The sequence below is a fragment of the Chanodichthys erythropterus genome, chromosome 11 (genome assembly GCF_024489055.1).
Source record: "Chanodichthys erythropterus isolate Z2021 chromosome 11, ASM2448905v1, whole genome shotgun sequence".
Lineage (NCBI taxonomy): Eukaryota > Metazoa > Chordata > Actinopteri > Cypriniformes > Xenocyprididae > Chanodichthys > Chanodichthys erythropterus.
In genome coordinates, this window is record NC_090231.1 from 5,146,295 (window position 1) to 5,173,758 (window position 27,464).

Below are 27,464 nucleotides of genomic sequence, written 5' to 3' on the forward strand. Positions count from 1 at the left end.
ATAAACTTTTATGCTCATGAGCAGCAGATCCAAGAGAATATTTAAACCATGTTTGCCTCCAAACTGCTGCCACATATATTAAGGACTCATCTAATGCAGAGTGATGGCTCCATCTGAGGAGATGACAGATGAACGATTGCTACAGACTATAAACAAATCACTGAGAGGAATCTAACAGCCAACAACTGTGACTTATTTCGCTTTATATCTAAATATAGATCCTATGCTGTTACACAGCATACTTGCTGTAATTGGTTGGAAGACATTACCAGTGAAATGATTGAATGTGGAGTTCATCAAGTTTACTTTTTATGACACTTCAAAACACCCATCAAACAAGCTGTAACTGGTAACAAAAGTTTCATCTGAGAATTGACCGAAGCGATGCGTGTGGTGTGACTCATTCTTTAGAATCATTGATTCGGACAGTTCACTCATACCCATACAGCATTTGAGGGTGTCTGAAACTGCAAATACAGTAAACACTGATCGTCAAACTAAATGTGACGCTGGAACACAAAACCAGCCATAAGTCACACGGGTATATTTGTAGATTATAGATTTTTCTTTTATGCCAAAAATCATTAGGATATAAAGCAAAGATCATGTTCCATGAAGATATTTTGTAAATTTCCCACCAAAAATATATATAAAAATTATTTTTTGTAAGTAATATGCATTACTAAAGGACTCACTATTTTCTCAATATTTTGCATTCTCAGATTCCAGATTTTCAAATAGTTGTATCTCAGCTAAATACTGTCCTATCCTGACAAACCATTCAATGGAAAGTACAAAAAAAAAAAAAAGAAAAAAAAAAAAGACCTTTATGACTGGTTCACAAATATTATACAAGTTCTTTTTTATTTATTTTATATTTATTTTGTGGAAATGTTATTTTCTAGCATAAAACAAAACAAAAACTAAATAAAAAACAAAATAAAATAAAATAAAAACAAAATAATAAAATAAAAATAAAATAAAACAAAATAAAACAAAATAAAAATAAGAAACTCATCTAGGTTTGGGTATGAGGGTGAGTAAATGTGAGTAAATCTTTTTAATACTTATATTTCCCATAAATTAATGAAAACATATTTAACCCTTTAAGCCCTGAAGGCATTTCTAGAGTTGTTTTTTCTGAGTGACATACACAAAAGTCAAGACTCATAACTCCAAAACCACAGCACGAAGAGTCAAAGGGTAGGTATTGTTTGATGGAAAACGTTTTAAATTTTTGGAAACAAAAAAATAATAATTACATCTGAACATTCTCACGCTGAGAAACTAATGATAAGATATTATAATTTTACATATCTTTCTTATTTGACATGCAATAACTCAGGAAGGAAATAAGGTAGGAGGAAAATTATTTTCAGTGAAGTTCAAAATTTGTAGTGACAGTAATCAAAAGTTTCAGCATTTAGAATCAAGGTAGGCTTTTTGTTTAGTCCTCGACACCCAGAAGGCATTTTTAAAATTGTTTGCCCTCCGTGAGGAATATCTCATGATCGACACAACGGATTATGTTGATTTTGGACTCATTTCAATCAGGAGCATCCACTGTAAGTAATGGTGTCCACGATCACAGCATGTTTCATTAAGTTACGAGCCAAAAATATCACATGAAAGCTACATTTGATTTTACTTCGCTAATGTGCCTGTGGAGTTTCATGTGTTGTAACTCCGTGAGGAATATCTTGTGATCAACACAATGAATCATGTTGATTTTGGACTCATTTTAATCATGAGAATCTGCTGTAAATAATAATGAGCCATTTTCCACAAGCACATTTCATGAATTTACAAATGAAAACGTGACATAAATGCTGCATCCGTATGTTATTTACATATGGGTCTTGCGGGGCTTCATGTACAAAAACTCGCACAAGTTCAAAGTAGTCAAAGCCCAAAACAATTATGGTTGTTGCATTCTACTCCATGATATCCTTTAAATGACATATGACACATGACTACCTGGGATATTATATATATATATAAATAATAAAATAAGCAAATAACACAGCACTACTTAGGAGTTAAATTGGCTAATTGGGATTGTAAAGTTTAGACTTTCAAATGACGCTGTCAATATATGATTATTAATATTTTTGCGGCTAGGTGGCGCCCGCAAGTGGTACACTCCGTTTTAGGGGGCTACAAATGGTTAGATGTATTTCTACGCTTTAAAATGACACTTATTTGTGTTACTCGATTCAGTGGTTGTGTAGTCATTTCATTATGAATTATCCGCCGGTAGAACACTTCAGGTTTAAGGGGTTAATTATTTTTGTTTATTGACACAATTTGGGTAACAAGGTAAAAAAAAAAAGAAAAAAAAAAAATTGAGATTGACACCACAATTTGTGCAAAACTGAGAAAATGGAGTGAGATTTACCACCCCATCATGCTGTAGAAAGGGTGCAAATGTGGTTACTTTGTTACATGATTGCATGATTGTTAATGATTAAAACATTGTTTTTTTACAACAGGGAATTAAATACCAGATGGGATTTGTGTCTTTAATGGTAGGAAAAGTGATGTTACAAAGCGTACCTTATTCATGGAAAGTGTTGGCTGTAACTTCAGAGCTGTAAACAAAGCTAGTTATGATGATTTTAGAGAACACTGCCGTAATGAAATATTAATTACAAGTCTGGGGTGCATAAATTACATTAAAACAGGATACAGTCCAGAGGAAAACCTCAAGTCCTCTACTTTAAACTATTAATAAAAAAAATAAAAAAAAAATAAATAAATAAAAAAAATTGACCATAAATAAACTGATTTGGGTCTTAATTACACTTTTACCCACTTTCCCCTCCTTTAACTTCCGCTCCATTAGTGCTTCAATCATGTTGCGTGTCTCGTGCTTTATATCAGTCCTTCTCTGAATCACCACGTTTTCCTTTTCAAAGGTCTAAATGTGTCACTTATTGGCAATAATGGAAACAGCATGAAGCTCGTTTACAAGCTCGGCCACTGTGGTCATGAAGTAATGGGTACAGAACCTTACGGCAAAGTCTTTAAAAACCACAAGCGGGATTGTTTTTTAATACTCTCAAAGGGAGAAAAAAGATGATAGAGGAATGGAAATATAAATTGTTTCTAAATCTGCACACACAAAACACATAATCTACTCGCAAAACGCACTTCATCAGTTTTCAGCGTGCAAGACGTTAAACTACAGATGTTTTCCATTGGAAACAATTGTTAAGATATCTACATTTTACACTAATTAGATTTATGTCTACAACATATAAATAACTGATGGACTCAAGAAAAGCCAGGTTCAAATCTGACCAGTGTTCTGTCTCATAAAGGCAAAAAATAAAATTAAAAGAATATTTTTATATATAATGTACACATACCTACAAGTTCCATTAAACGATCAAAATATAAGGGAAATATTTTATTTTTTTACATTTAATATGAAGGGAGAAAAACACTAAAGGTTAAGGTATTAATCTGACAAGATGCATGTAGAAAAATGCATAGAAAATCAAAAAGCTCACAGGAAAAAGCACACATTGACTACAATATAATCAGTTAATAATATTAATATTCATGGGTCCTCTCGTTTTTGCATGTGACAAAAAAAATAAAAAATATGACGACACAATTTGGCATATTTCTGAGTTATCACAAATAAAACAAGCACAACTACATAATATTCTCACAAAATCTTTAACCAAATAAAGTGTGAAGATGTCGATTTTCCTAGGCTGAACATCACTTTTGGACACTATTGTACATTAACATTTGAAAGGTTACATAAACTCTTAGAAAAAAAGGTTCATTGGGCTTCTATATAGAAACCTAATGTTTTTGACTAAATTTTAAAGAAGGCTTTATGCCAAAAAGGTTCTATAAAAGGAGACATTTCTTAATAATTCTTCCATATTTATAAGGTTATTTAAATTTTTCAAGTGATATAGTATGTTTACTGGGTGTTTAATTGATAAAATTTTATTAATATTACAAATTAATTTAAAAATAATTAAACTAAATCCATAAGATCCCATGAAGTGCCTGACAGAACCCCTCAGGATTCCACATAGAACCTTCTATTTTTAAATAGAATATTCCGATGAGTAACACTGTTTATTGCATAATCATCAATGTATTTGGAACATCTATGTCTGTGCATGTGAAATTACAGCCCAACCAATTTTCTGCCTACCGACTGCCTTGTGCCATTAATAAAAGCCCTCAGCACCAGCAGCCAATCAGGCGAGCCAACATATTAGCGTTCCATGCGGGGCATGTGTAAAGAGTGGCTGACAACACTCCCACACACCAAACCTCATACCACACACACACACACACACACACACACACACTGACCCAAATTGATCATTGCTATGGCAACCCCAAAGGTGGAGGAATGCATTTGTGCTTTGCAGGTTTCCTGATGCAGTTCATTCAATTGGAAAAAAGGAGAGAAAAAAATAGCAGACTTGACCTGAGTATATGTCAGGAATGTGTGCCATTCAATTCCTCGAAGTGAACTGAGGTGACAGGCAGGATGCAAATCTGAACCGAAGAATGTAAAGAATGCAAAACCACTTGCATTTTTTAATGTTCAAATAAAGAAAAATATATTTTATGAAATTACTATCATTCAAAAGGTAATTTTTTTTAATTTTTCTGAAAGTAGTCTTTTGTGCTCACGAAGGCTGTGTTGATCAAAAATACAGTGAAAACAGTTATATTGTGAAATATTATCACAATTTAAAATAACTGTTTCCATTTAAATATATTTTAAAATGTAAAAATGGAGTTGTCAAGCAGTGAGGACGATTTTGTTGTCCTCTCACTTCTTAAAAAGAGAAAAAGTAAGAGGAAGTATTGAAACCATCCAATCCTGAGATTGCATAGAGAGGAAGGAGATAGACTGTGGGATTATCCCGAGCGATTCAAAGTTTACTTCAGGATGTCAGTGGCTCAGTTTGATTTTGGAGTTTTCATATGCATTTTTTCTTATTCATCATCCTAAAAATTCATCACGCACAGAAACCTTGCACACTGAGTCCGATGCATATTAAATAATCCGTTGCAAAACAATAAAAAAATGGAGTCTTCAAGCAGTGAGGATGATTTTGTTGTCCACTCTCTTCTTAAAAAGAGGAAATATTGGGTCCATCCAATCCTGAGATTGCATAGAGAGGAAGGAGAGAGACTGCGGGATTATCCCGAGCGATTCAAAGTTTACTTCAGGATGTCAGTGGCTCAGTTTGATGCTTTGCTAGTGCTTTGTGCTGCGCGACGAAGTGAATCAACTTGTCAGACGCCATTCTGGATTTTGGAGTTTGCTTGTACGGTGGCTCTGAATGGTCAAAACACCTCTCAAAATGCTTGCTACGGATGCAAAAAAAAAAAAAAAAAAATGCAGAAAATTTAACCCAATCTGATTTTTTTTTTAAACACTTTTTAAAAAGATTTTTTACCTTTTTGGAGGCATTTGTGGCCCTTTTAGAATAAATAATATTAAGTCACTTTTTAAATATTATAATATACAGTATTTCATTTAAATATGATAAATATTATTATATTATATTATATTATATTATATTATATTATATTATATTATATTATATTATATTATATTATATTATATATTTGTGTCACTTCAATAGTCTCATTTGTTAGATAAAACGTGTAAACATGATTGACAACGTGAGGTCGTATTTATTTTTTAACATGCAAAAATTTCAGACGAGAATTTCGGACTCAGTGTGCAAAGACCTTTAATGTTTTAAAGATTTATAATTTACTTACATTTATACAGTCTTAGTTATTTATACATAACTAAATAACTAAATAAACTGGGGAGCAGGGGGGTCAATTATATAAATTTCTCCTCTGGTCATTCCAATTCAACGTCTTGTTTGCATTGATCAAAATTGATTTAAATCCACAACGATGAATTAAAAGGAATATGCATTTTGAATTTTTTGGAAATGGACAGGAATTCTACTCAGTCAGTCTAACATGTATCCACAAGGGATTTCCAATAAATACTTCAAGACAACAACAGTGCCACGCTGAAGAATTTAAAAAAAAAAAAATCATATTCTCTCATGCAAACTGGGCAAAAATAAACAAACAATAATACAAAAAAACAAACAAAAAAAAAAACAGTTCTTTTGAAAGAATACCCATACTCCTCCTAGCATGTCTCATATGAGCTCAGAGCACGAAAACTCACAGAATGAACCTCAACAGAAGCTTCTATCAAATCAAGACGAAAGATCAAATGAGCTACAAGTAGCATTGTTGCTTATGCCAAAGTCTCCCTCCAGCGCAGGATATCTGGGTTTGCTTAAATAACACTGTTTTGATATTTAAAGGCTGGAACAGTGCCTTTGAAATGTAGGTCGGGGAATAACGCTAGCAGCTGCTTCCGTCGCAACTTTTTAAGCTGAAATCTGAGATGCATCTTGGTCTAAATGAACGCTTTACATATGTTTTCTCAGCCTCTTTATGTTTCCAATGCCCCTTTATCAGTTCACTATAAAGGGTCAGAGGTCATCTGATGTGGGACTGTCTACAATCGTTTGATGGCATCGGGCTCCTTCGCTACGCTAATGTGCTTATGGACGATCACATTTAGATATGGTGTTTTGAAAGAAAATATGGAGGGAAAACTCATTTACAAGCTAAAAGCTGTACTCACAAAAGATGATGTCATCCTTTAGACCTAGACGCACTTCCCCCACACTTCATTTGCAGCAGAAACGCTCGCGGAGCCAAGAAAACAAACATATGGGTGTTTCTTTATCTATGGGTCCCTAGAAATTAAACTGTGCTAACCTTTTCAAACACTTATTTCAGTGCAATTGATTTAAAATCAAAATTTATTCAGACATCTTTAACATTTCATTCATTAATTCAGTTTATTCACTATAGTTTAAAAAGAAATGGTAATAAAATATGACAAGATCTCAGAGTTTAACTGTGTCAGAAAAAAAATTATCTTAATTATGTCAGATGACACTGGTTCCAAATATGTATCAATTTTACTGGTAGTCCACTGTATGAAGAATAGTTGGGTATAATATGTCACAGTATATTATATATATATATCAATCAGCAAATCAGCATATTAGAATGATCTCTGAAGGATCATGTGACACTGAAGACAGGAGTAATGATGCTGAAAATTCAGCTTTGATCACAGGAATAAATTACTTTGTCAAATATATTCAAATATTCAAAACAGTCATTTTAAATTGTAATATTTTTTCACAATATTACTGTTTTTACTGTATTTTTAATTAAATAAATGCAGCCTTGGTGAGCAGACGAAACTTCTTTTAAAAAAATTAAAAATCTTACCGATCCCAAACTTTTGAGCGGTACTGTGTGCGTGTGTATATTGAAAATATTTCCATTTTCAACCATGAAGGCGGGCCAGTGGATATCAGACAAACAATGTGCAAACTTTGTGTGAGAATTATGCAGGTGAAAAAGTCTCAAACGTCAGTCAATAAGACCTATTCACTACGGAAACTGAAAGTAAAAACTGACTGAGCTTTTGGCATCCGACGCTGCAATAATGGCGCACATTCTCTTAGAGACAATGAGAGATAAATCTAATTTATTTTCTTAATATTTCTCTTGTGGCCCATAGTGATATAAAATAGTATGTTTCGTGAATCGAGAAGTATTTTGTGTTAAACAAGTTGTTCTTTAAATGAGGAGTAAGCTATCTAACTAATATTTTATTGTCCTCACAGCGCATTAGCTATGCGGTGATGTGCTATGATATCGCGGGCCAAATTAATTGCAATATTAATTTAATAATAAAAGTAGCATGATAATAAGAAAAATAATTTCATAGCCTTTCATGCCGGTCCGCTATATGCCACTGTGAAGGAATAAACGGCGTCCGGGCATGGCATCAAATTCGATTAACTGTTTTATCCAAATCCACATGCATGCACTGTTCAGTGTTCAGTACTGCAATGTCCGTGTCTCTCCCGTCTCATGATGTTTCTCGTGTGTTTTCAGACGGTTTACTTGACTGTGGACTAGCTTTGACTTTCTGAACAGTGGCCTGAAAAATGTGGACTGAAAGTCAGCGACAAACTGATATCCAGTGATATATAATTGCCTAATACATTATTTACTCATTTATGTGTGTGTGTGTGTGTGTGTGTGTGTGTGTGTGTGTGTGTGTGTGTGTGTGTGTGTGTGTGTGTGTGTGTGTGTGTGTGTGTGTGTGTGTGTGTGTGTGTGTGTGTGTGTGTGTGTGTGTGTGTGTGTGTGTGTGTGTGTGTGTAGCACAGAGACTCCACAGACATGAGATAGAAAAAAGATCATCTCAGGTCAGGAAGAAACTTTGTGCCTGGATACCCTGACGCTGACTGCTTTAAGCTCGGGGAAATACATGACACAGAGAGAATGAGAGAGAGGGAACAGACAAAGAAAACAAAGATGGCAAGAGAGAGAGAAAGCGTGTCTGTCTGGAGTAAAGGAGGGTGAGATGGGACTGAGTACAACAGAAAGTCAATGCAAGCAAACAATGAAGGTAGAAAGCCCCACAAACACACGGGGAGTCGCTCATCTCCTCTCTGAACAGCCTGCAGCAGGGAGGATACGCAGGGAGTTGGCGGTCAAGGCCGAAATACGGTGGCATATTAACCGCAGCATTCTTGATTGAAGGAAACAGTATGATGTTAGACTGAATAAACAGGAGTACATTACTGCGGCCCAACTCTTTTTCCTTTCATAAATCGCACTCATCCCTCGATGACTCTAGCAGACCTGAAGGAAATGGAGTTGATCTGCACCGAGCTAGACGGCGTTCGAAACACACGGAGTAGAAAGTGTTTAAGCATCAAAAGTGTTTGGCGAGATGACGCAGAGTGAAACTGACGCTTGAAACACTCTAAATTAAACGTGGCTCGAACCAGTTCAATCTATCTGTCTCCTTCAGTCAGGGGAAAAGGTGTTTTGATGGTGCCGAGAAGAAAAATTACACGCTTCCAGTACAAGTGAACATGTTCAAAAGTTAAAGGAAACTTATTCTACACTCTTAAACAATTTATAACCAAGTTTCCTGATAAAAAAAAAAAAAAAAAAAATGTTATTTAGATTTCATGACCATTATTCACCTTTTTATAATCAAACTGCCTGTTTTAACTACTGTACCTTTAAGAGTTCTGTATATGAATTACCTCTGTTATGATTTGCTGACAGAGATGTCATAATTATGACAAAAAAGTGAAGATTACAGGATAAAAAATGTCATAATTATGACACAAAAAGTAAACATCTTAGAATAAAATGTCAAAGTCATAATTATGAGAAAAAAGTCAATTATGACACAAAAAGTAAACATTTTAGAATCAAATATTATAAAGTCATGACAAAAGTTATGACATAAGTACATATTATGAGAAAAATGTCACAATAGGTTGTTTGTAATCACGTGGATCTGGCGACGTGCAAAATTAATGTGAAAATTAGAATGGAAGAGATGGAGAAAAGTACGTTCTGTGCTGGTTTAGAGAGGTATAAACAGAAAATCACAACATAATTTCAACGTGAACCTTATGTTATAAAGAGGAACTATTTTTCTACTGAATTAAAAGACTGACAACGAGGAGGTAGATACAGAGAATGTGAAGCTGCCGTCACGAGTTCTAGTCTGGTTTGTTTATATCGCGCTGCCTTTCTGCTAGTGACGTTCAGGGCAGTATTTTTGGTTCTCTGTGATGATTGTGAAAAAGGTCGCCACTGGAGGTCATTTATGCTGAATCGAGAATTGTAACAGGAGCTCACATCATCGTTCAGGGGAAAAAATGGACTGCGCAATACAATTTTCAATTTTCAAAAGTTTTGTATTTTGTTTGGTTTAATAATTAACATTTGCAAGTCTTGTGCATGAGCATAACTTGCACACAGCCACTTTAAAACTGTTCACAAGCTTCTATGGGTTTGATTTTGATTGTCATTTGTTAAAAAAAAAAAAAAAATACAGTGTCAGTGTCTGTCATAGACTGTAAAAAAGGGTGTCTGTCCACTGAATGCTCCTCTGATTCTCCTCCGTGGTCATATGGGAAAGTGAATATTTACAAAGAAAACATTAAAACTACAGTTACATTTAACGTTACACCCTTCCAACAAAGAAATGGATCGACTTCTGTCAGCTTGTTGAAAACTTTTTTTATTTGGACATTTTCTACCATATGATGGCGTGACACTGTTCTCACCGTAACCAGATCAACATTGTGAACGGAATTCTACAAAACACCATGATAAAATATCTTCTCTTCCCTGCAAACGATACCATAAAGAATGTGAATATTTAACCAAGTCAGAAACAAAACAGGTAAGCAGGTATCCATATTCATTTCAGTATCAGCAGACGCAAAATGCTATTAAAGGTGACAACTGTTAAAGTTAAAAAACATAATCGATAAAAGCGCATTGTGGTTTCTCGGTTTGATAGATTTGAGCAACCATAAATGACGCAAAACTGAATTTCGTGTTTGTGATAGGATTCCTTTATAGAAAAATCACTCCTTGCCCTCCAGCCGCATTTCATGCTGCAGCAATGACGTCATGTGCAAACAATCTATTAAGACAAAAATAAGACAATTGAGACAAAAACATTTTAGACTAAAATGGTATTGAGGTTCAATTTTGATAAAAGCTTATATAAGTCAAAATCCATTGCATAATTGTGACCAAAAAAAAAAATCAACTTTATATTAATTTGCGTTTTCCCGTTCAGCGCCACGTCCTTAAATTAGTAAATGCATTTGCGCCAGTTAGTGCACCCATGGGCGTGCTGGTCTAAAAAAGAGGTGTGTTCAGGTGCAATTGCATTTTAAGGAGCTGTAAATAGACTGCGCCATAGACCAACTCAAACCTGGTCTAAAGTCTAAAGTCAATGGCCCAATATTTTTTGGTTAGAGCGCGTTGGTAGAAACTGTGCCTCTGGGCGCGTCCACAGTGCGCGTTGACTTTGCTTATTACACACAGGGATGCGCATCACACAAACATGCCAAATATTAAAAACAAAAGGATTACAGTGTAAAAGAATATTATTGTGTAGGCTACATAAATATAAAAATGTAATGATGAATCGTCATTGCGTGTATTAGAATTGGGCTACCTATTTTCAATTCAGCCTATTACTACTTATAAAGGATGAACAAAATTGGCTAATTAATTTAACAATCATGCCAGTACACACACATATATATTAATTGACTCATCGCACGGAGCTATTTGAAAGCCTGCATTTGCAAGCCCGCTTTAACTTCGCGCACGAGCAGATCGGTTTCTTCACTTGAAAAGCGTTCAGCTTTCCCGCCAACAAATTCCGCCATATAAATAGCAATACAGTGTTTAACGTACAGTGTTTCCCTTCAATCCGGCATTGATTTATACACATCACCGCCTATGTAATAACAATACAAATTGCCCATCTGCACTTTGAAAGGTCAGTGTGAAACGGGGTCAAAGTTGAAATAATCTGAACTCTGAGCATCACATTACCACACTTGACCTGCACATAACACCTAGCTAGGGTTAACACTAGCTCGACGCTTTGTTCCATTGGGCAATGTGGACAAAAGTCACATCTACATAATACAGTGTATTTTTTAATTAAAAAAGCAAGAACATCCTGTTTCCATGATTTGACTCCATGAACTGACTGTTTACTCTATTTATGTACATTTTTTTTATTATTGCAAGTGATTAATTAAATTAGTTATTCAATATTACTTTAATTACTTTCCTGTAACATCTCTATTATCCTGTTAAATAAAGGTAAAAAAAAGAACAGTTGTATAACTTTTGAACAGCAGTTTGTCATCAGTCAGACTGTTTTTTTTCTTTGTTTTAAAGAAATTAAACTTTTATTCAACAAGGGCCAAATTAAATTGATCAAAAGTTACAGAACATACATTAATAGTTTTACAAAAGATTTTTATTTCAAATAAATGCTGTTCTTTTGATCTTTCTATTCATCAAAAAATCATGAAAAAAACTGTATCATGGTTTCCACAAAAAAAAATAAAGCAGCACAACTGTTTTCAACATTGATAAAAATCAGAAATGTTTATTGAGCATCAAATCATCATATCAGAATGATTTCTGAAGGATCATGTGACACTGAAGACTGGAGTAACGATGCTGAAAATTCAGCTTTGATCAAGGGAATAAATTATATTTTACAATATATTCAAATAGAAAACAGTTATTTAAAATTGTAATAATATTTCATAATTTTACCATTTTTACTGTATTTTTCATCAAATAAATGCAGCCTCTGTGAGCATTATATCCATAAATCTCTAACCACCTGGCCTTATTCTGGCACCTAAAGCCTGTTTTTCACGATCCAATCAATTCCTGAAAGATAAAAGTTTTCCACTGAATATCCTGCTATGCTATGAAATACATCACATAGCAGAAGCATGTTCACTTACAGCGTTTAACCTGCTTACAGTTACCCATCTTAATACTTTGCCAAGAAAGCAGCGGGTTCCAGAACAGTGTTTCTTGCGTGTAAGTTCTGACAGTCACATGCATGTCTCGAATCACTCTTCCCGCTCTACACAAACACCGCATGGATTTCATTAGTTGCACGGTGGATCCGTCAGCTAAAGCTACACAGGAGCTCCTGCAGCCAATGAGATGCTACATACGGCCTGCAAGGGTCTACACATGTTCCACAGCCCCCTCTATCAAAACAACACTCAGAGACAGAAGTGCCGCCGAGCGTCGTCCGGGTTTGCCCAGCCCATCTGCTTCTAATGATTAAAAGTGCAACTGTCTCTCCACCCATTAAAGTCCAGATAATTCGCTCTGACATCAGCGTGCCATATCGCCGGCTGTCCAGTGTCAGGCGTACCCAGTCGACATGAAAGAGTGAGGGTGAGGTCAAAGGGTGACAACAAAGGCCTCAAAATCATTCCAGGCTGGGCAGCACATCATTATATATATGTAACGGTAAAAATATGTCAACCAGTAGATATATCCATAATGAGCAGGAATGACAGGAATGATTTGTTATTTGACGTGTCCTAAAGAAGTATATATATATATATATATATATATATATATATATATATATATATATATATATATATATATATATATATATATATATATGTTTATTTGAGATCACCCTCTTATTTTTACCCGATTTGCTTCAAACTTCATCACAATAATGTGAAAACATGGCAGATGTAGACCTGTTAATGTATTTGTGATATATTAAATATTGTTGCAATGGCAACACGTCAAACTTTTATAATATTCTTGGGTATTTTTAAGGCTCTTAACATGCTTCAAATTGGATGAAACGCCACACACACACATCAATATTGTCATACAGTAGACATGGGCAAATCCTTAGAAACGGGCGGGGAACATGGACTCTACAACGCCACCTTTTAACAAAAGTGGGGGGGTTAGTTTAACGTACAGTCACCAAACTTGGTACACTTATTGTTCTCATTAAGCCGGACAACTTTCTAATTTACAGTCATTAGCTCTGACCAACAGGAAGTCAGATATTTTAATATATATATATACTAGTCAAAAGTTTGGAAACATTACTATTTTTAATGTTTTTGAGTCTCTTCTGCTCATCAAGGCTGTATTTATTTGATCAAAAATACCCCCCCCCCCCCAAAAAAAAAAAAACAACAACAACAAAAAAAAACAGAAATAGTGTGGAATATTATTACAATTTAAAATAATGGTTTTCTATTTTAATATATTGTAAAATGTAATTAATTTCTGTGATCAAAGCTGAATTTTCAGCATCATTACTCCAGTCTTCAGTGTCACATGATCCTTCGGAAATCATTCTGATATGATGATTTGTTATCAATGTTGTAAACAGTTGTACTGCTTGATATTTTTATAACCTGTGATACCTTTTGCAGGATTCTTTGATGAATGAAAAGTTAAAAAAGAACAGCATTTATTTAAAATAGAAATATTTTGTAACAATATACACTACCATTCAAAAGTTTGGGGTCAGTATTTTTTTTTCTTTCTTTTTTAAAAAGAAATTTATATTTTTATTTAGCAAGGATGTGTTAAATTGATAAAAAACTGATAGTAAAGACTTATATTGTTAGAAAATATTTATATGTTTGCAACTAAAAAAAGAAAATAAATCAAACGAGATGAAGTACCTTTCATTCACTGGATTAGCCATTAATACTTGTTTTTTTTGTTTATCAACTATTTTTCGATTGCATTATTAGCTCTATACTGAGGTAAAATGAATCATACCACGATATAAGATTTTGGTCATACCGCCCACCTCTACCCCAGGCTGTCACCTACTGCAGAAGGTGAGAAGGAAGACAAAATGTGAGAACAAAAGGGCTGTGAACACTGGACAGACAAATCACGTATGGAAGTGTAAGACTTTGTGAGTGGGTGGAATGTTTGAAAAGACACAGATGGAAACAAAGACCCAGTTGACTGAATTATCTGTAACAGCACCAAATATCATTGTACACTTCCACCCGACCCGATGAATAATGGAAAATGTCTGATCCGAGGTCAGTCCAAAAGGGGCCGTCTGCTTTTGTTCCCGTCTGCAGGCTGGCTGACACACTGACTCCAGAACAAAGAGTCTGAGCAGCTCATACCCTCAGATCTGAGGTCATATGAGGCGGCTTACGCAGCCGAGAGCGCCATCTAGCGTCTGCGCTTGGATCTGCGACAGGCACTGTTCCTCTGCGCTGACACCATGTCACCTTACTTAGGAGGATGAAAATTGAAAAACATTTATTTCAGTTGAGTCCAGACACAAAGGACATCAACAGGGACAGGATCTAAACAAGCAACATTACTGTAGGATATCAATTGTCATAGTTCAACAACAACTAAAAAAAAAGCAGCAGCACAAACTTGTGCTCACACACATACAGTACACACACAGAGCGCAAGCAAGGTGCCGTATCGATCAACCGCTACATCACTGTTTGGCCAAGGTCCATTAAGTTTGTAGAACCCAAGGGCTCTAGGAAACTTGCTCAAACACACACACAGACACAGACACACACACACAGATCTATTATTCAGTATCCTGGAGCTCTCGTCCTAGTCAAAAAGCCTGGAGGAATGTACACAGGATTCTTTTTGGAATTTCTCTCATCATTAGGAACCAATCTTAAAAGGATCCTATTGGGAATTCAAAGGGAATCAAATCAGATTCCCCAGGATAAATTGGAATTTTTGTACCTATTAAATAAATAGAGACTATTTTTATCAGAAATCTAATCATACGGTATTGGAATAATCCTTTTATTAAAAAAAACAAATGCAGTTTTTGAATCCCGAAAGACTTCCTTTAAATGTCCCACTGCTCTGCAAAAGCACCACTCACACTGGCTTGTTTCAACTTAAATTTGGGTCAAGTATGGACAACCCAACCGTTGGGTTAAAAGTAGGGTATCCATTTTTTCAACAAACCTGTTGGACATTGTTGATATTTGAAATCAACCCAAACAAACCCACCCCTCTCTTCATTGCCTCCAAAACTCACTCTCCAATCCTAACCACCCTGCTCCGAGACGGTTTCGAACCTCAGCCTAATTGCTGCTGGCATGTGAGGCGAGTGCACTGACAATGACTCTAAAAACCTCATTCTCTAGCGGGCGTCAGTGTGCAGTGGTTTACCTGCACAACTCTCACTATCTGGCTACTGTTACACATGCAATACGAGAGTGGGTGTCTGTGTATCACAACTGACGTGCAACAAAATGCTTCACGAAAAATAAAGCACAGTTGATGAACGAATGACAAGGAAGCACAAAAAATGGACGTAAAAAAACAAAACAAAAAATTAACGTGCACTACACAGGAGTAAATACAAACCCGATTCCCAAAAAAGTTGGGACACTGTACAAATTGTGAATAAAAAAGGAATGCAATAATTTACAAATCTCATAAACTTATATTTTATTCGCAATAGAATATAGATAACATATCAAATGTTGAAAGTGAGACATTTTGAAATGTCATGCCAAATATTGGCTCATTTTAAATTTCATGAGAGCTACACATTCCAAAAAAGTTGGGACAGGTAGGTCAATTGGCAACATGATTGGGTATAAAAACAGCCTCTCAGAGTGGCAGTGTCTCTCAGAAGTCAAGATGGGCAGAGGATCACCAATTCCCCCAATGCTGCGGCGAAAAATAGTGGAGCAATATCAGAAAGGAGTTTCTCAGAGAAAAATTGCAAAGAGTTTGAAGTCATCATCATCTATAGGTCATAATATCATCCAAAGATTCAGAGAATCTGGAACAATCTCTGTGTGTAAGGGTCAAGGCCGGAAAACCATACTGGATGCCCGTGATCTTCAGGCCCTTAGAAGACACTGCATCACATACAGGAATGCTACTGTAACGGAAATCACAACATGGGCTCAGGAATACTTCCAGATTGTCGGTGAACACAATCCACGTGTTCTATAGGTCTTTTTCTTTCAAAAAAGAAGCCATATCTAAACATGATCCAGAAGCGCAGGCGTTTTCTCTGGTCCAAGGCTCATTTAAAATGGACTATGGCAAAGTGGAAAACTGTTCTGTGGTTAGACGAATCAAAATTTGGAAAACTGGGACGCCATGTCATCCGGACTAAAGAGGACAAGGACAACCCAAGTTGTTATCAGCACTCAGTTCAGAAGCTGCATCTCTGATGGTATGGGGTTGCATGAGTGCGTGTGGCATGGGCAGCTTACACATCTGGAAAGGCACCATCAATGCTGAAAGGTATATCCAAGTTCTAGAACAACATATGCTCCCATCCAGACGTCGTCTCTTTCAGGGAAGACCTTGCATTTTCCAACATGACAATGCCAGACCACATACTGCATCAATTACAACATCATGGCTGCGTAGAAGAAGGATCTGGGTACTGAAATGGCCAGCCTGCAGTCCAGATCTTTCACCCATAGAAAACATTTGGTGCATCATAAAGAGGAAGATGCGACAAAGAAGACCTAAGACAGTTGAGCAACTAGAAGCCTGTATTAGACAAGAATGGGACAACATTCCTATTCCTAAACTTGAGCAACTTGTCTCCTCAGTCCCCAGATGTTTGCAGACTGTTATAAAAAGAAGAGGGGATGCCACACAGTGGTAAACATGGCCTTGTCCCAACTTTTTTGAGATGTGTTGATGCCATGAAATTTAAAATCAACTTATTTTTCCCTTAAAATGATACATTTTCTCAGTTTAAACATTTGATATGTCATCTATGTTGTATTCTGAATAAAATATTGAAATTCGAAACTTACACATCATTGCATTCTGTTTTTATTCACAATTTGTACAGTGTCGCAACTTTTTTGGAATCGGGTTTGTACAAACAAGAGTTTGTTGTTAATCGCCAACAGCACAGCAGCTCCAGACAATCATGACACTCAAACCCAGTTTTACTCACATGAAAAGCGGGTTCAAAGCAGCCTCCAAGTCTGTTTTCAGACCTTCCTGCTTAGCTCTCTCCAGCGCTGGAAAGCTTTTCTAATATTAACGCCAGTCCTACAGCACTTGCCCAGTCATAAAAATGAATTCCAGTGATATTCCTTTGAGCTGTTTTGTATTGTCTCTCATCATTTCTCTTTCTGCCTTTTTTTTTTTTCTTCAAATCTCCCTCTTGCTCGTTCTGTCTCCATGACCGTCATCCGCCCCCAAATGCTGACTGGTTAGACATATGTTGTTGGTATCAGCCCGACTAACTTCCAAACAGCGTAGCTGAAAAAATTGGATACCCCACCTTTAAAGGGGTCCTTGATTATGATTTCACTTTGTTTTACTTTAGTTAGTGTGTAATGTTGCTGTTTGAGCATAAACAACATCTACAAAGTTACGACGCTCAAAATTCAATGCAAAGGGAGAGATCTTCTTTTACAGAAATCACTTTTTAAGTAGTTGGTAGGGACTACAATGAGCTTCTTCCTGAGTTAGTGACATTACAAAACCCCAACATTTACATAAACCCCGCCCCCGAGAACACACAACAAAGGGGGTGTGGCCATGTTGGGCTGCTTTAGAGAAGAGGAAGAGTTGTTGTAGTAGAGTTTGTTATCCCGTCAATGAGCAGCAGCTCATTTGCATTTAAAGGGACACACACAAAAATTGTGTGTTTTTGCTCACAGCCAAATAGGGGCAAATCGTTGAGCTGAAACTTCACAGACACATTCTGGGGACACCAGAGACTTATATTACATCTTGTAAAAGGGACATTATGGGTCCCCTTTAAATTTCTTTATTAAATTTTTAACCCAACATCTGGGTTTGTCTGTATTTGACTTTTTTAGAGTGCAGTAACTACAGCAACACTGGAGCTAAGAAAAGGTATTTTTTTTTATTCATTTTGATTTATTTGAAATTAAATGTCACACTCTGAGCATCAGAGCACCGTTAAGACAAATTCTTTCTTCATAGTCTAGACATTTTCTTAGCATTTTGTCTTTGTTGTGCAGTACAGCCAGGGTCCAAAATGAACGCAAGTAACACGGTTGCTGCACACAGTTCAAGTCTAATCCTTGCTGATGTAAATTATGTGAACGACTCAAATCAAAGTCCTATAAACCATCTATAAAAGAAAACATCTGTCCTGACTCTATCCTCAGAGGAAGATTTACCAGCAGACGTTTATCTATGATGCCTGAAGGCTGTTTTTCTACCGAACACCATGTGGAGACACATATGTGGAATGTTCCTCACATTAAGCCACCAAAACAAAAATATGAAAAACAAAATCACAATGGGTCTTCACGTTTATGTGACAGGAGACAGAAACAGGCTCATTTTGTATATGATGCTGCGTGTGACAAAACAACCTTCAAAACTGTTTGTTTGCTACACATATCCAGGGAAAAAGCTAAATAATTGTATTGTCATATGAGCAACAATATACTTAAAATATTCTGTATGTCCAGTAAGTTATATTTATGGTCGGTAAATTCTCAATTCACCTGTTAATAGCCAGTGTAGGAAAAAGACCTTTTGTCCGAATTGTTGTTATACTAGTTTTGTGAATAGTGTTTTAACATATCTAGGTATTCATATGTGTTATGCTGGAAAAGAAAATTACCATTAGGAATATTATATTATATTATATATATTATATATCTGAAAAAATTAGCTTTCAGTAAGATTTTGTTTGGGTGCAGTACCAAACATTTCCACTAGATGAAATTCGCTTCCCATTCGTTTCCAATGCATAATTTTTTACCTCAAACAGTACAAGTGTGACCTTTTTGATCATGTCTGTGATTTTTGGTTTGTGTTCACATAGCAAGTGCCAAAACCTTTACCAAGTTTCGTACCATTTCGATGAAGTAAAAAATTCTAAAAAACCAAAATGTAAAATAATTCCATTAAAAACAACTGAACGGCACCAGAAAGTTAGAGAACAGAACATAACCACAATAATACAATCTCTCTATAACTAACATCTATCTGAAAATGAACCACATACAACATAGGAAACAGACATTGGCTTAAAATATCACACATCTGTAAGTTCAATACCTCTGTTTGTTCTGCGGCAGAGCTTTGGAGTCCACGGCAAACATCTTTGACACAAAGACAATTACAGGCGCCGTCTCATCAGCTGAACAATCTAGAAATGCTACAGGGGACAAACACACAGAGCAAAAAGATTAAAAAGAGTCTTATTTAATGCCAGCAACACTAGTGTAATTGCACAATTCAGACTTTGAACACAATATGGATGGGACACGGTGTGGTCTTTTTATATGAATACAAAATCAAACTAAATTTCACACCTAAGCGGAATCAGAAATGACTTTAAAGTGTGATTTTACAATCCGTAAGCCAGAACTGAGGATTTTTAATGCATGAGCTCAAAGAAACTTCAGCCTGAGGCCACACGATATTAAAAGCATCCTGCTATTACACAAACTCTTGTCGCAACTGTGCGAAGGCTGCAAAAACAAATGTCCTCTGGCAACTTTTAACACAGACGGCTACAAAAGTCAGTTAATAAACTGCAGATACTTTAATGCAGCCCTATAGATTTCACAAAGAAACATGTTATCAAGAACCCACTTTCAGCTGTATGGGGCTCTTCAGCAGCTATTCGGTTCTTTGTAGATTCAAAAAGTTAATTTTAACTAGTTTAGTTATGAGGGAAGAACAAAACACTAAACTTGGTTAGGGTATTTATCTGACAAAAAAGGGCATAAAGAATCAAAAGGCTCACAGGATTAAAGCATGCATTCACTACAACATAATTAGTTACAACATAATATTATCTCTTGTTTTGCATGCATTCACAATTTCTTTGCATGACAGCCTGGTCAAAAATTATGTCGGCACAATTTGGCATATTTCATTGCGTAATTGACTCTAAACACAACTATGGAATATGATTACAAAATCTTTAACACATTTTAAATAATATTTGAATAAAGGGTGAAAATGTCAATTTTCCTAGACTGGACATCACTTTTGGCCACTACTGTAGATGGTTTCCTAAAGAACTAGAGAATAACAAACTCATTGTGACACATTGTTTTGGTTCTAAATTAAACCTTTAGTTTTTAGAAAGAATAGTTCACCCAAAAATAAGTAATAAAATTCTGTCATCACGTACACTCAGCTATCGCATATCAGCATTGGATGTCACTGCATTCATTTCACGTATATCGTCACTGGCATACACAAGAGCGAAATCTGATAAATCCCATTTTAGTTTAGGGTCCAGTTCTCACTAATCTAACTATTAACTACAACTTTTGCCTCAATAAACTCCTAATTTACTGCTTGTTAATAGTTAGTGAGGTAATTAAGTTTAATTTTTAAGTTTAGGTATTGGGTATGATTAAGGGATGTAGAATATGATCATGCAGAATAAGGCATTAATGTGTGTTTTATAAGTACTAATAAACACCCAATTTCCTAGTAATATCAAAGACTATAGAATAACACAAGACGTGTCACTCGTATTGTTTTGCTTGGGAGAAAGTGTAACATGCAATATGGCGGAATAAGTCCCGCCTTCTAAATAAGAGCCAATCGCCAACTGGTAAAGTCATCACGTCACTTCAGCGGCCATTAGAATCACCGGTTTCTATAGAAACAGTCAGACGTGCGCCTGCGAAGAGACGCGCATTTAGGTCTGCGCATGCGCATTAGCTTGATCCAGCCTGAAAAATACAGTTTTTTTGTCATGATTCGAGCGTTTAGAAACTACATTTATGAGCCGGTTGTTGTTAGATTTCATTGGCGATTTCAAATATGAAATTTAATCGTAAGGTTGGCGAACAGTTTTGGAGAATTTGATGTTTCTCCATTCAAAGAAATTGCATGTTGCCCAGGATGCCCGAGAGGCGTTTCAAAAATGGCCGAAATGACTTGTTTTAAAGGGACTTTGGTAATATGCAAAAAAGAATAATTGCTAAGAAGGATTGAAGAATTGGAGCCTAAATCTAAAACCAGAGTAATTAAAAAAACAACAACAAAAAAAAAAAAAACACACAACTTTGTTTAAAAAAAAACAAAAAAAAAGACAAACTCAAAAAAAAAATACTAAAACTTTATCTGAAATTAAAACAAAAACAGAGAATATAAACATAAAATTAATTTGAAATATGAATAAAAACTATAATGGTATCGAGATCCTATTATAGTTTTTATATATATATATATATATATAAAATCTCCACACACCTGCTCACGCAGACATCACACATCATCAGCGTGTTTCATGCTATGCAAAGTTAGACAGACTTCAGTCACTGAGTGCCACAAACAAACAGAAGCACCTTTTACTGTTCCTCCTGAACCAAAACAATGAGCTTATGCTGCGTTCGCGCCATGTTGTAACCGTAATTACAAGATAGCAACCCGTGACGTTCTACCCGGAGCTGTTCATGTCCTCAGACTCGTAATTATGGGATCTTATGCATTCAAAGCTAGCTTGCTATTGCTAACCCCTCCAAATTGCCAACTAGGCAACCTTTCAAGGCATGTCTTGAACATTGGAAGCTTAAAGAAACAGAACAGTGAAGAAAATTCTAGGTCTAATTGCAAATAATAGCTCCAATAATTTGCATTAAATAATATGCATTAAAATATGCACACATATACTTTTATTTGTATGCCTAATATGTAGAATTCGAAAATATTTCTTGTCTCATCACAGGAATTACAGCCTAAATGCATATTTACAAATTAAAAATGGCCATATTTGAGAAAAAGTTAAGTAGTTTGCATCACTGGATGTTACTGTCTGTCTTTTAACATTTCTATCGCAAAACATGCATTAAATGTTTTGCTATTTACATCTTACCTCATTCTCTTTCTACGTTAAACTGAAGTTGCATGCTGGAATTCACGATCTGCCTCTGTGAACAGTAAACCCCACCTTCTTTGATTTGACTGGCCATCTCGATCATTTTGACATTGACGAGCGCTGTTAGACCGCTGAGGTAGACAGAGTCAGCAGACTCAAAATGTTCATTTTAAATCTTTGTGTCATCCTAACAATAGAGCAGTGCAAGAGTTTCATATATTGGGGAGGGATAATTTGGCCATTTTTAATTATTAGAGGGGATATTATGATGTCTATGGTGGTTACAGCCCTGCTACCTTTAAGTCTGTTACTTACACACAGCTTTCTTATGACTTCAGCACACAAGATATAGTCAACTTTTTTTAATGGTGCTTTTGTGTTTTCATGATGCTCTTTTGATTGACAGAAAAAAATAAATCATGGAAAATGATTTAAAAACGATATGAGGGTGAGTAAATGATGACATATTTTTAATTTCTAGGTGAAATATTCCCTTTCAAAGAAGATGAACGCAGCAAAAGGCCACCGTCACACAGCTTAAAAAAGCCCCAAGGCAAAAGTGGAGGTGTTGGATCCAAATACAGTTCACAGAGCAGGTGCTGCACACCTAGGAAGCCTGCAGTGAGCAGAAAGCGCTAGAAAAGATCTGAGGGCACCTTTTTTTCTGAGTGAAGAGCACATGCGTGCAATACGAGTGTGAGTTCTCAAAACGGTGTATTCACAGATGGAGTCTGGCGGTAGGAAATGCAGCGTGAATCACATCCTCTGCCATAGCCGTTAACACGCACTCACCTTTTTTTAGCTCCTGTGTTTTCTCGGGCAGAGAGTCGAACCTGCGCGCTCCCACGCTCATCAGCTTTTCCACTCTCTCAGCCGAGATCTCAGCTGGGCTGGGCAGCTTTTCACACACCATTGCTGAGTAACACAGTTAAGGAGAACACACTCGACTGGCATTTTCCACAAATAGGGTACAAAACAGGGCCTGAATTTTTTTTTTAACAAATAGTCAGTGAAATGTGTAAATATCACATGCTTTTCTATTTCATTTACCAATAACATTTTAGGTTTCGTTAACATTTGTTAACTACATTAGATAGCATGAACTATCAAGCAATACTTCTACAGCATTTATTAATCTTAATGGTCACACTTTAGTTTAGGGTCCAATTCTCACTATTAACTAACTATTAACTATGACATTTGCCTCAATAAACTCCTAATTAGTGCTTATTAATAGTTAGTGAGGTATTTGTTAAGTTTAGGTATTGGGTAGGATTAAGGGATGTAGACTATGGCCATGCAGATTAAGGTATTAATATGTGCTTATACACAAGTACTAATAAACAGCAAGCCAATTAGCAACTAGTTAAAATTGAGAATTGTTCACCATGCTAAAGTGTTACCAATTTGTTTATATGAATCTTAGAGCTCATATTTAGTCTAAATTAAGCTAGGTTTGCAAATATTGGTTTGCAGTTATTGATAAATTTGCACTGCTGTTCAAAAGTTTTAATGTCATTTTAATGTACAGAATTATCTTATGGTCACTAAGGCTGCACTGATTTGATTAAAACAACAGTAATAACAACATAATATTGTGAACCCTAACTTAAAATAACTGTTTTTAAAATGTATTCTATTTCTGTGATGGCAAAGCAGAAGTTGTGCTGCTTAATATTGTTGTGGAAACGTGATAATTTGTTAGGATTCTTTGATAAACAGCATATATTTGGAACAAAACTCTCTTGTAAAATTATAAATATATTTAATATTTTAAAAAAATGACTACTGATCCCAGACCTTTGAACAGAAGTGTGCTTCAAATAAATGGAAGACAAGTATGGGATTGAAGATTTCTTTCTTATAATAACTTTGGTAACAGGGTTGAACATCGACAAACAAAATGATGTCAGAATTGTGAGGTTTCTATGACTTCAGTTACTGGATACAGTCGAGAAGATCTGTTGATGTTTGTGAGGCGAGACAAAACAAACAAACAAACAAACAAAAAAATCATCATTTTCAAAGGAAGGTACACACATCTGAGGAATTAAACATGCTAATATTCATGCTACTGTAGGTCATTTTTATGTTAAACAAGTTTATCTAACATATCTAATAGTTCTCACTGCTAAAAAGCAAAGATTTAAACTGCTACAAAGCTTTGAAAAGTTCCAACTCCTTTCCATTCACAAAAAAAAAAAAAAAGAACACACAAACACAAAACACCTGCCAAGCAGGCCGAAATTGCACATTATTGTGAAGTATTTTGAGAATCACTCAATTACATGTTTAGGGAAACAACTGACATTTTACCAAAAGCACTAATGGCAGTACCGGTTCACTGCGAGCACCTGTCACCACAGTAATTGCGAGGTGTGCCCGCGTCAATCATATTGCGCAGAAGGAGCCGTCTAATAACGGTCGGCTCTGCGTTTCCTCCCTATACAGCTGGTGAGATCACGGCAGGACGGGTGACGGCTGAGGAGGTGGACAACGCCAGTCAACTGCCTAGTGCTGATGTGGCTAACGTCACTGGAGGTTGGGTATAATTAGAAGACTGTGTGTTGTATGTTTCTAGAAACTATACTCTGAAATTCAGACATTTGGACTGTCCAAGATACACGAGGTTAAACCTATGTTATGTCATTGCATTCCCTCATTTGTTTTAGTCAAACATTATGCATGAAACTGCGAAAACGCGAGTAAAATGAGTGATTATCAGTTTAAACTGAAGGCTGGACTCGATATAGTGTCCCTTACAACTTACCAAAGATCCAGTAATCCATGGATATTGACATGCAGCCAGGAATCGTGTTTGATTTCAACGCCGGGGAAATACATAAAGCAAATTTGCCTGTGAACGCTTTATATAAATACAATTTAGGTAGGTCCAGGTGATCACATATATCAATGTTCAATATATCATATAGTCCACTCCAGCCCTAAAACGTTTTTGTCAGTGTTTATTTAAAAACATCAAATTATGCAGTATATAAGATGGTAAATATTTAATTGATGAGTATATAGGTTATGATTTAACCTCAAAAATCAACATATTGAATTAACGATCCATTTGCTTCTCTTTTCAGTTGCTTACAGATAATAATTTTTAATAATTAAAAAGGGAAAACTGAAATTATTACATTGCAAAAGTATTTGTACCCTTAACTCAGTACTTAGTTGAAGCACCTTAATTTGAGCTCTAGGATTCATATAAACAAATTGGTAACACTTTAGCATGTGGAACAATTCTCAAGTTTTGCATATTATCTGTTTATTAGTACTTAATATTAATGCCTTATTCTGCATGGCCATATTATACATCCCTTCATCCTACCCAATACCTAAACTTAACAACCAGTCTGTAAAAATACATCTCAGATTTCTAGTCAAATCTATTTTTACAGTCATTCTCAAAACTTTTTCTCATTTTTGGATGTGTTTTGTGTTTTTCACGGTATTTTCGAGATGTTTTTTCAGCATCAAATCATCATATTAGAATGATTTCTCTGAGTCTTCTTTCAAAAACATTAACAGGATGACGTACTGACCTCACACTTTTTGAATGATAGTGTTTTTTCAGCGAGTGCCAGTGTTTGTAAAGGATACAGAGCACGGCTTGAGACACAGGAAGCCACTGGCTACAGATGGCACTGAGAAGAACTTTGGGGTCCGAGTGTTTTAGGTCACGAGGCAGGACTTTTACCCCCAGAGAGGTCACCATCTTCTCCACCTTTTCTTTGTCCCTGGAAATTTGAAAATAGTTAAGCAAGATAATAATTTATTAATTAAAAAGGGAAAACTGAAGTAATTACATTGCAAAAGTATTTGTACCCTTAACTCAGTACTTAGTTGAAGCACCTTAATTTTCTATTTTATTTTATTTATTTATTTTTGTGTATGATGTGACAAGATTTACACATCTGCATTTGGGGATTTTCTGCCACTCTTCTTCTTCTTTTTTTAAGTGCACTGATGAATTATGCACACTTACACCGGGGAACATGCATTCATTAAATATACAAACTTTTATTTCATCTTGCCTCAATTTCATAACATTGTGCACTAACAAATGTTAGCACTGCTAAGGTTAATTTAATACCACCAGTGTCATTTTAGTATTTTTTACTATCATGGTATTTATTAATATTTTAAATTAAATTTTATTTTAATTTATAAAACGGTTATTTTCTGTCCTTGATTTTGATTGGTCATTAGCCTTGTTTTGTTCACAAAAAATTGATATTGTTCAATGAAGCTTACTGTATTATGTAGAAGAGTGTAGTGTGAAAGAGATCGAGTGAACGAGTTTATTACCTGCATTTAAGTTTAGCATTTTCATTCAGATCAGTCCTATGTTCATAATAAAAAATCAGTTTAAATGTCTGTTGTATTATCTTGTCCTTTTAACAGTTAAGGGGTTTTCCCGTGACTGACAGTCGCTAGTCAAAGCATTTGTCAGTTGTGTCTTGTTCCTTGTTCACAACAATTCAGTCTTTTCAATGTAAAAGTCTTCAGTACTGTCTGACACTCTCATAATGACAGTCTTTGCCGCCATCTAATGGTGTTATAACATAACTTCTGTTGCTGTTCACGGTCAGGGACTATTTTTTCCAGCGGAAGGAAGGCTTATAGTGAAAGTTCACTTAATGAAAGTGGGAGTGATACATATTTCTGGCTTTGATATTTGTATTGTATGGTAACGGTTTTATAAAAGCAATAAAGGTACTCAAGGCTAGTGCTGTATCGTGAATAAGTCACGTCGTACCAAACAACGCCCTTCAGCCGTGACTTATTCACGATACAGCAGTTTTAGAAAAGTGTGTCTTTTTTTTGTCTTTTTTTTTTTTAGGTTTTTAGCTTAGTTTTACTAATAATAATACCTCAATTTTAACTTATTTAAGCTAGTTGCCAAGGTAAAGTTCTTTAATATTTCATAATTTTTAATTTTAAGTTTAAGTTTTTCATCAAATATTCATATATTTGTTTATTTAAGCTTTTTTGCAATTAATGAAAACTATTTTTACTAATCTCAACTAATTTTTTTAATTACGTTACATCTCGCAGCACACTCATTTTCAGTGTGGTTTGACATTTATTGGTGTGAATTTCTCATATGTATAGATAAATCAGT

At 35.5% G+C, this 27,464-nt stretch overlaps 1 protein-coding gene across 3 annotated transcripts in view; it reads right to left on the reverse strand.

Annotated features, from left to right (window-relative positions):
- efl1 (elongation factor like GTPase 1) overlaps nucleotides 1-27,464 on the reverse strand; it is a 148,077-nt gene that overhangs the window by 107,144 nt on the left and 13,469 nt on the right. For all 3 annotated transcript variants that reach the window (XM_067401090.1, XM_067401088.1, XM_067401089.1), the window contains exons 10-12: nucleotides 25,940-26,076; nucleotides 23,120-23,242; nucleotides 19,540-19,639 (exon numbers count right to left, since the gene is read on the reverse strand). In XM_067401090.1, coding sequence (XP_067257191.1) covers nucleotides 19,540-19,639; nucleotides 23,120-23,242; nucleotides 25,940-26,076 — 360 coding nt within the window. The remainder of the gene's footprint in view (nucleotides 1-19,539; nucleotides 19,640-23,119; nucleotides 23,243-25,939; nucleotides 26,077-27,464) is intronic.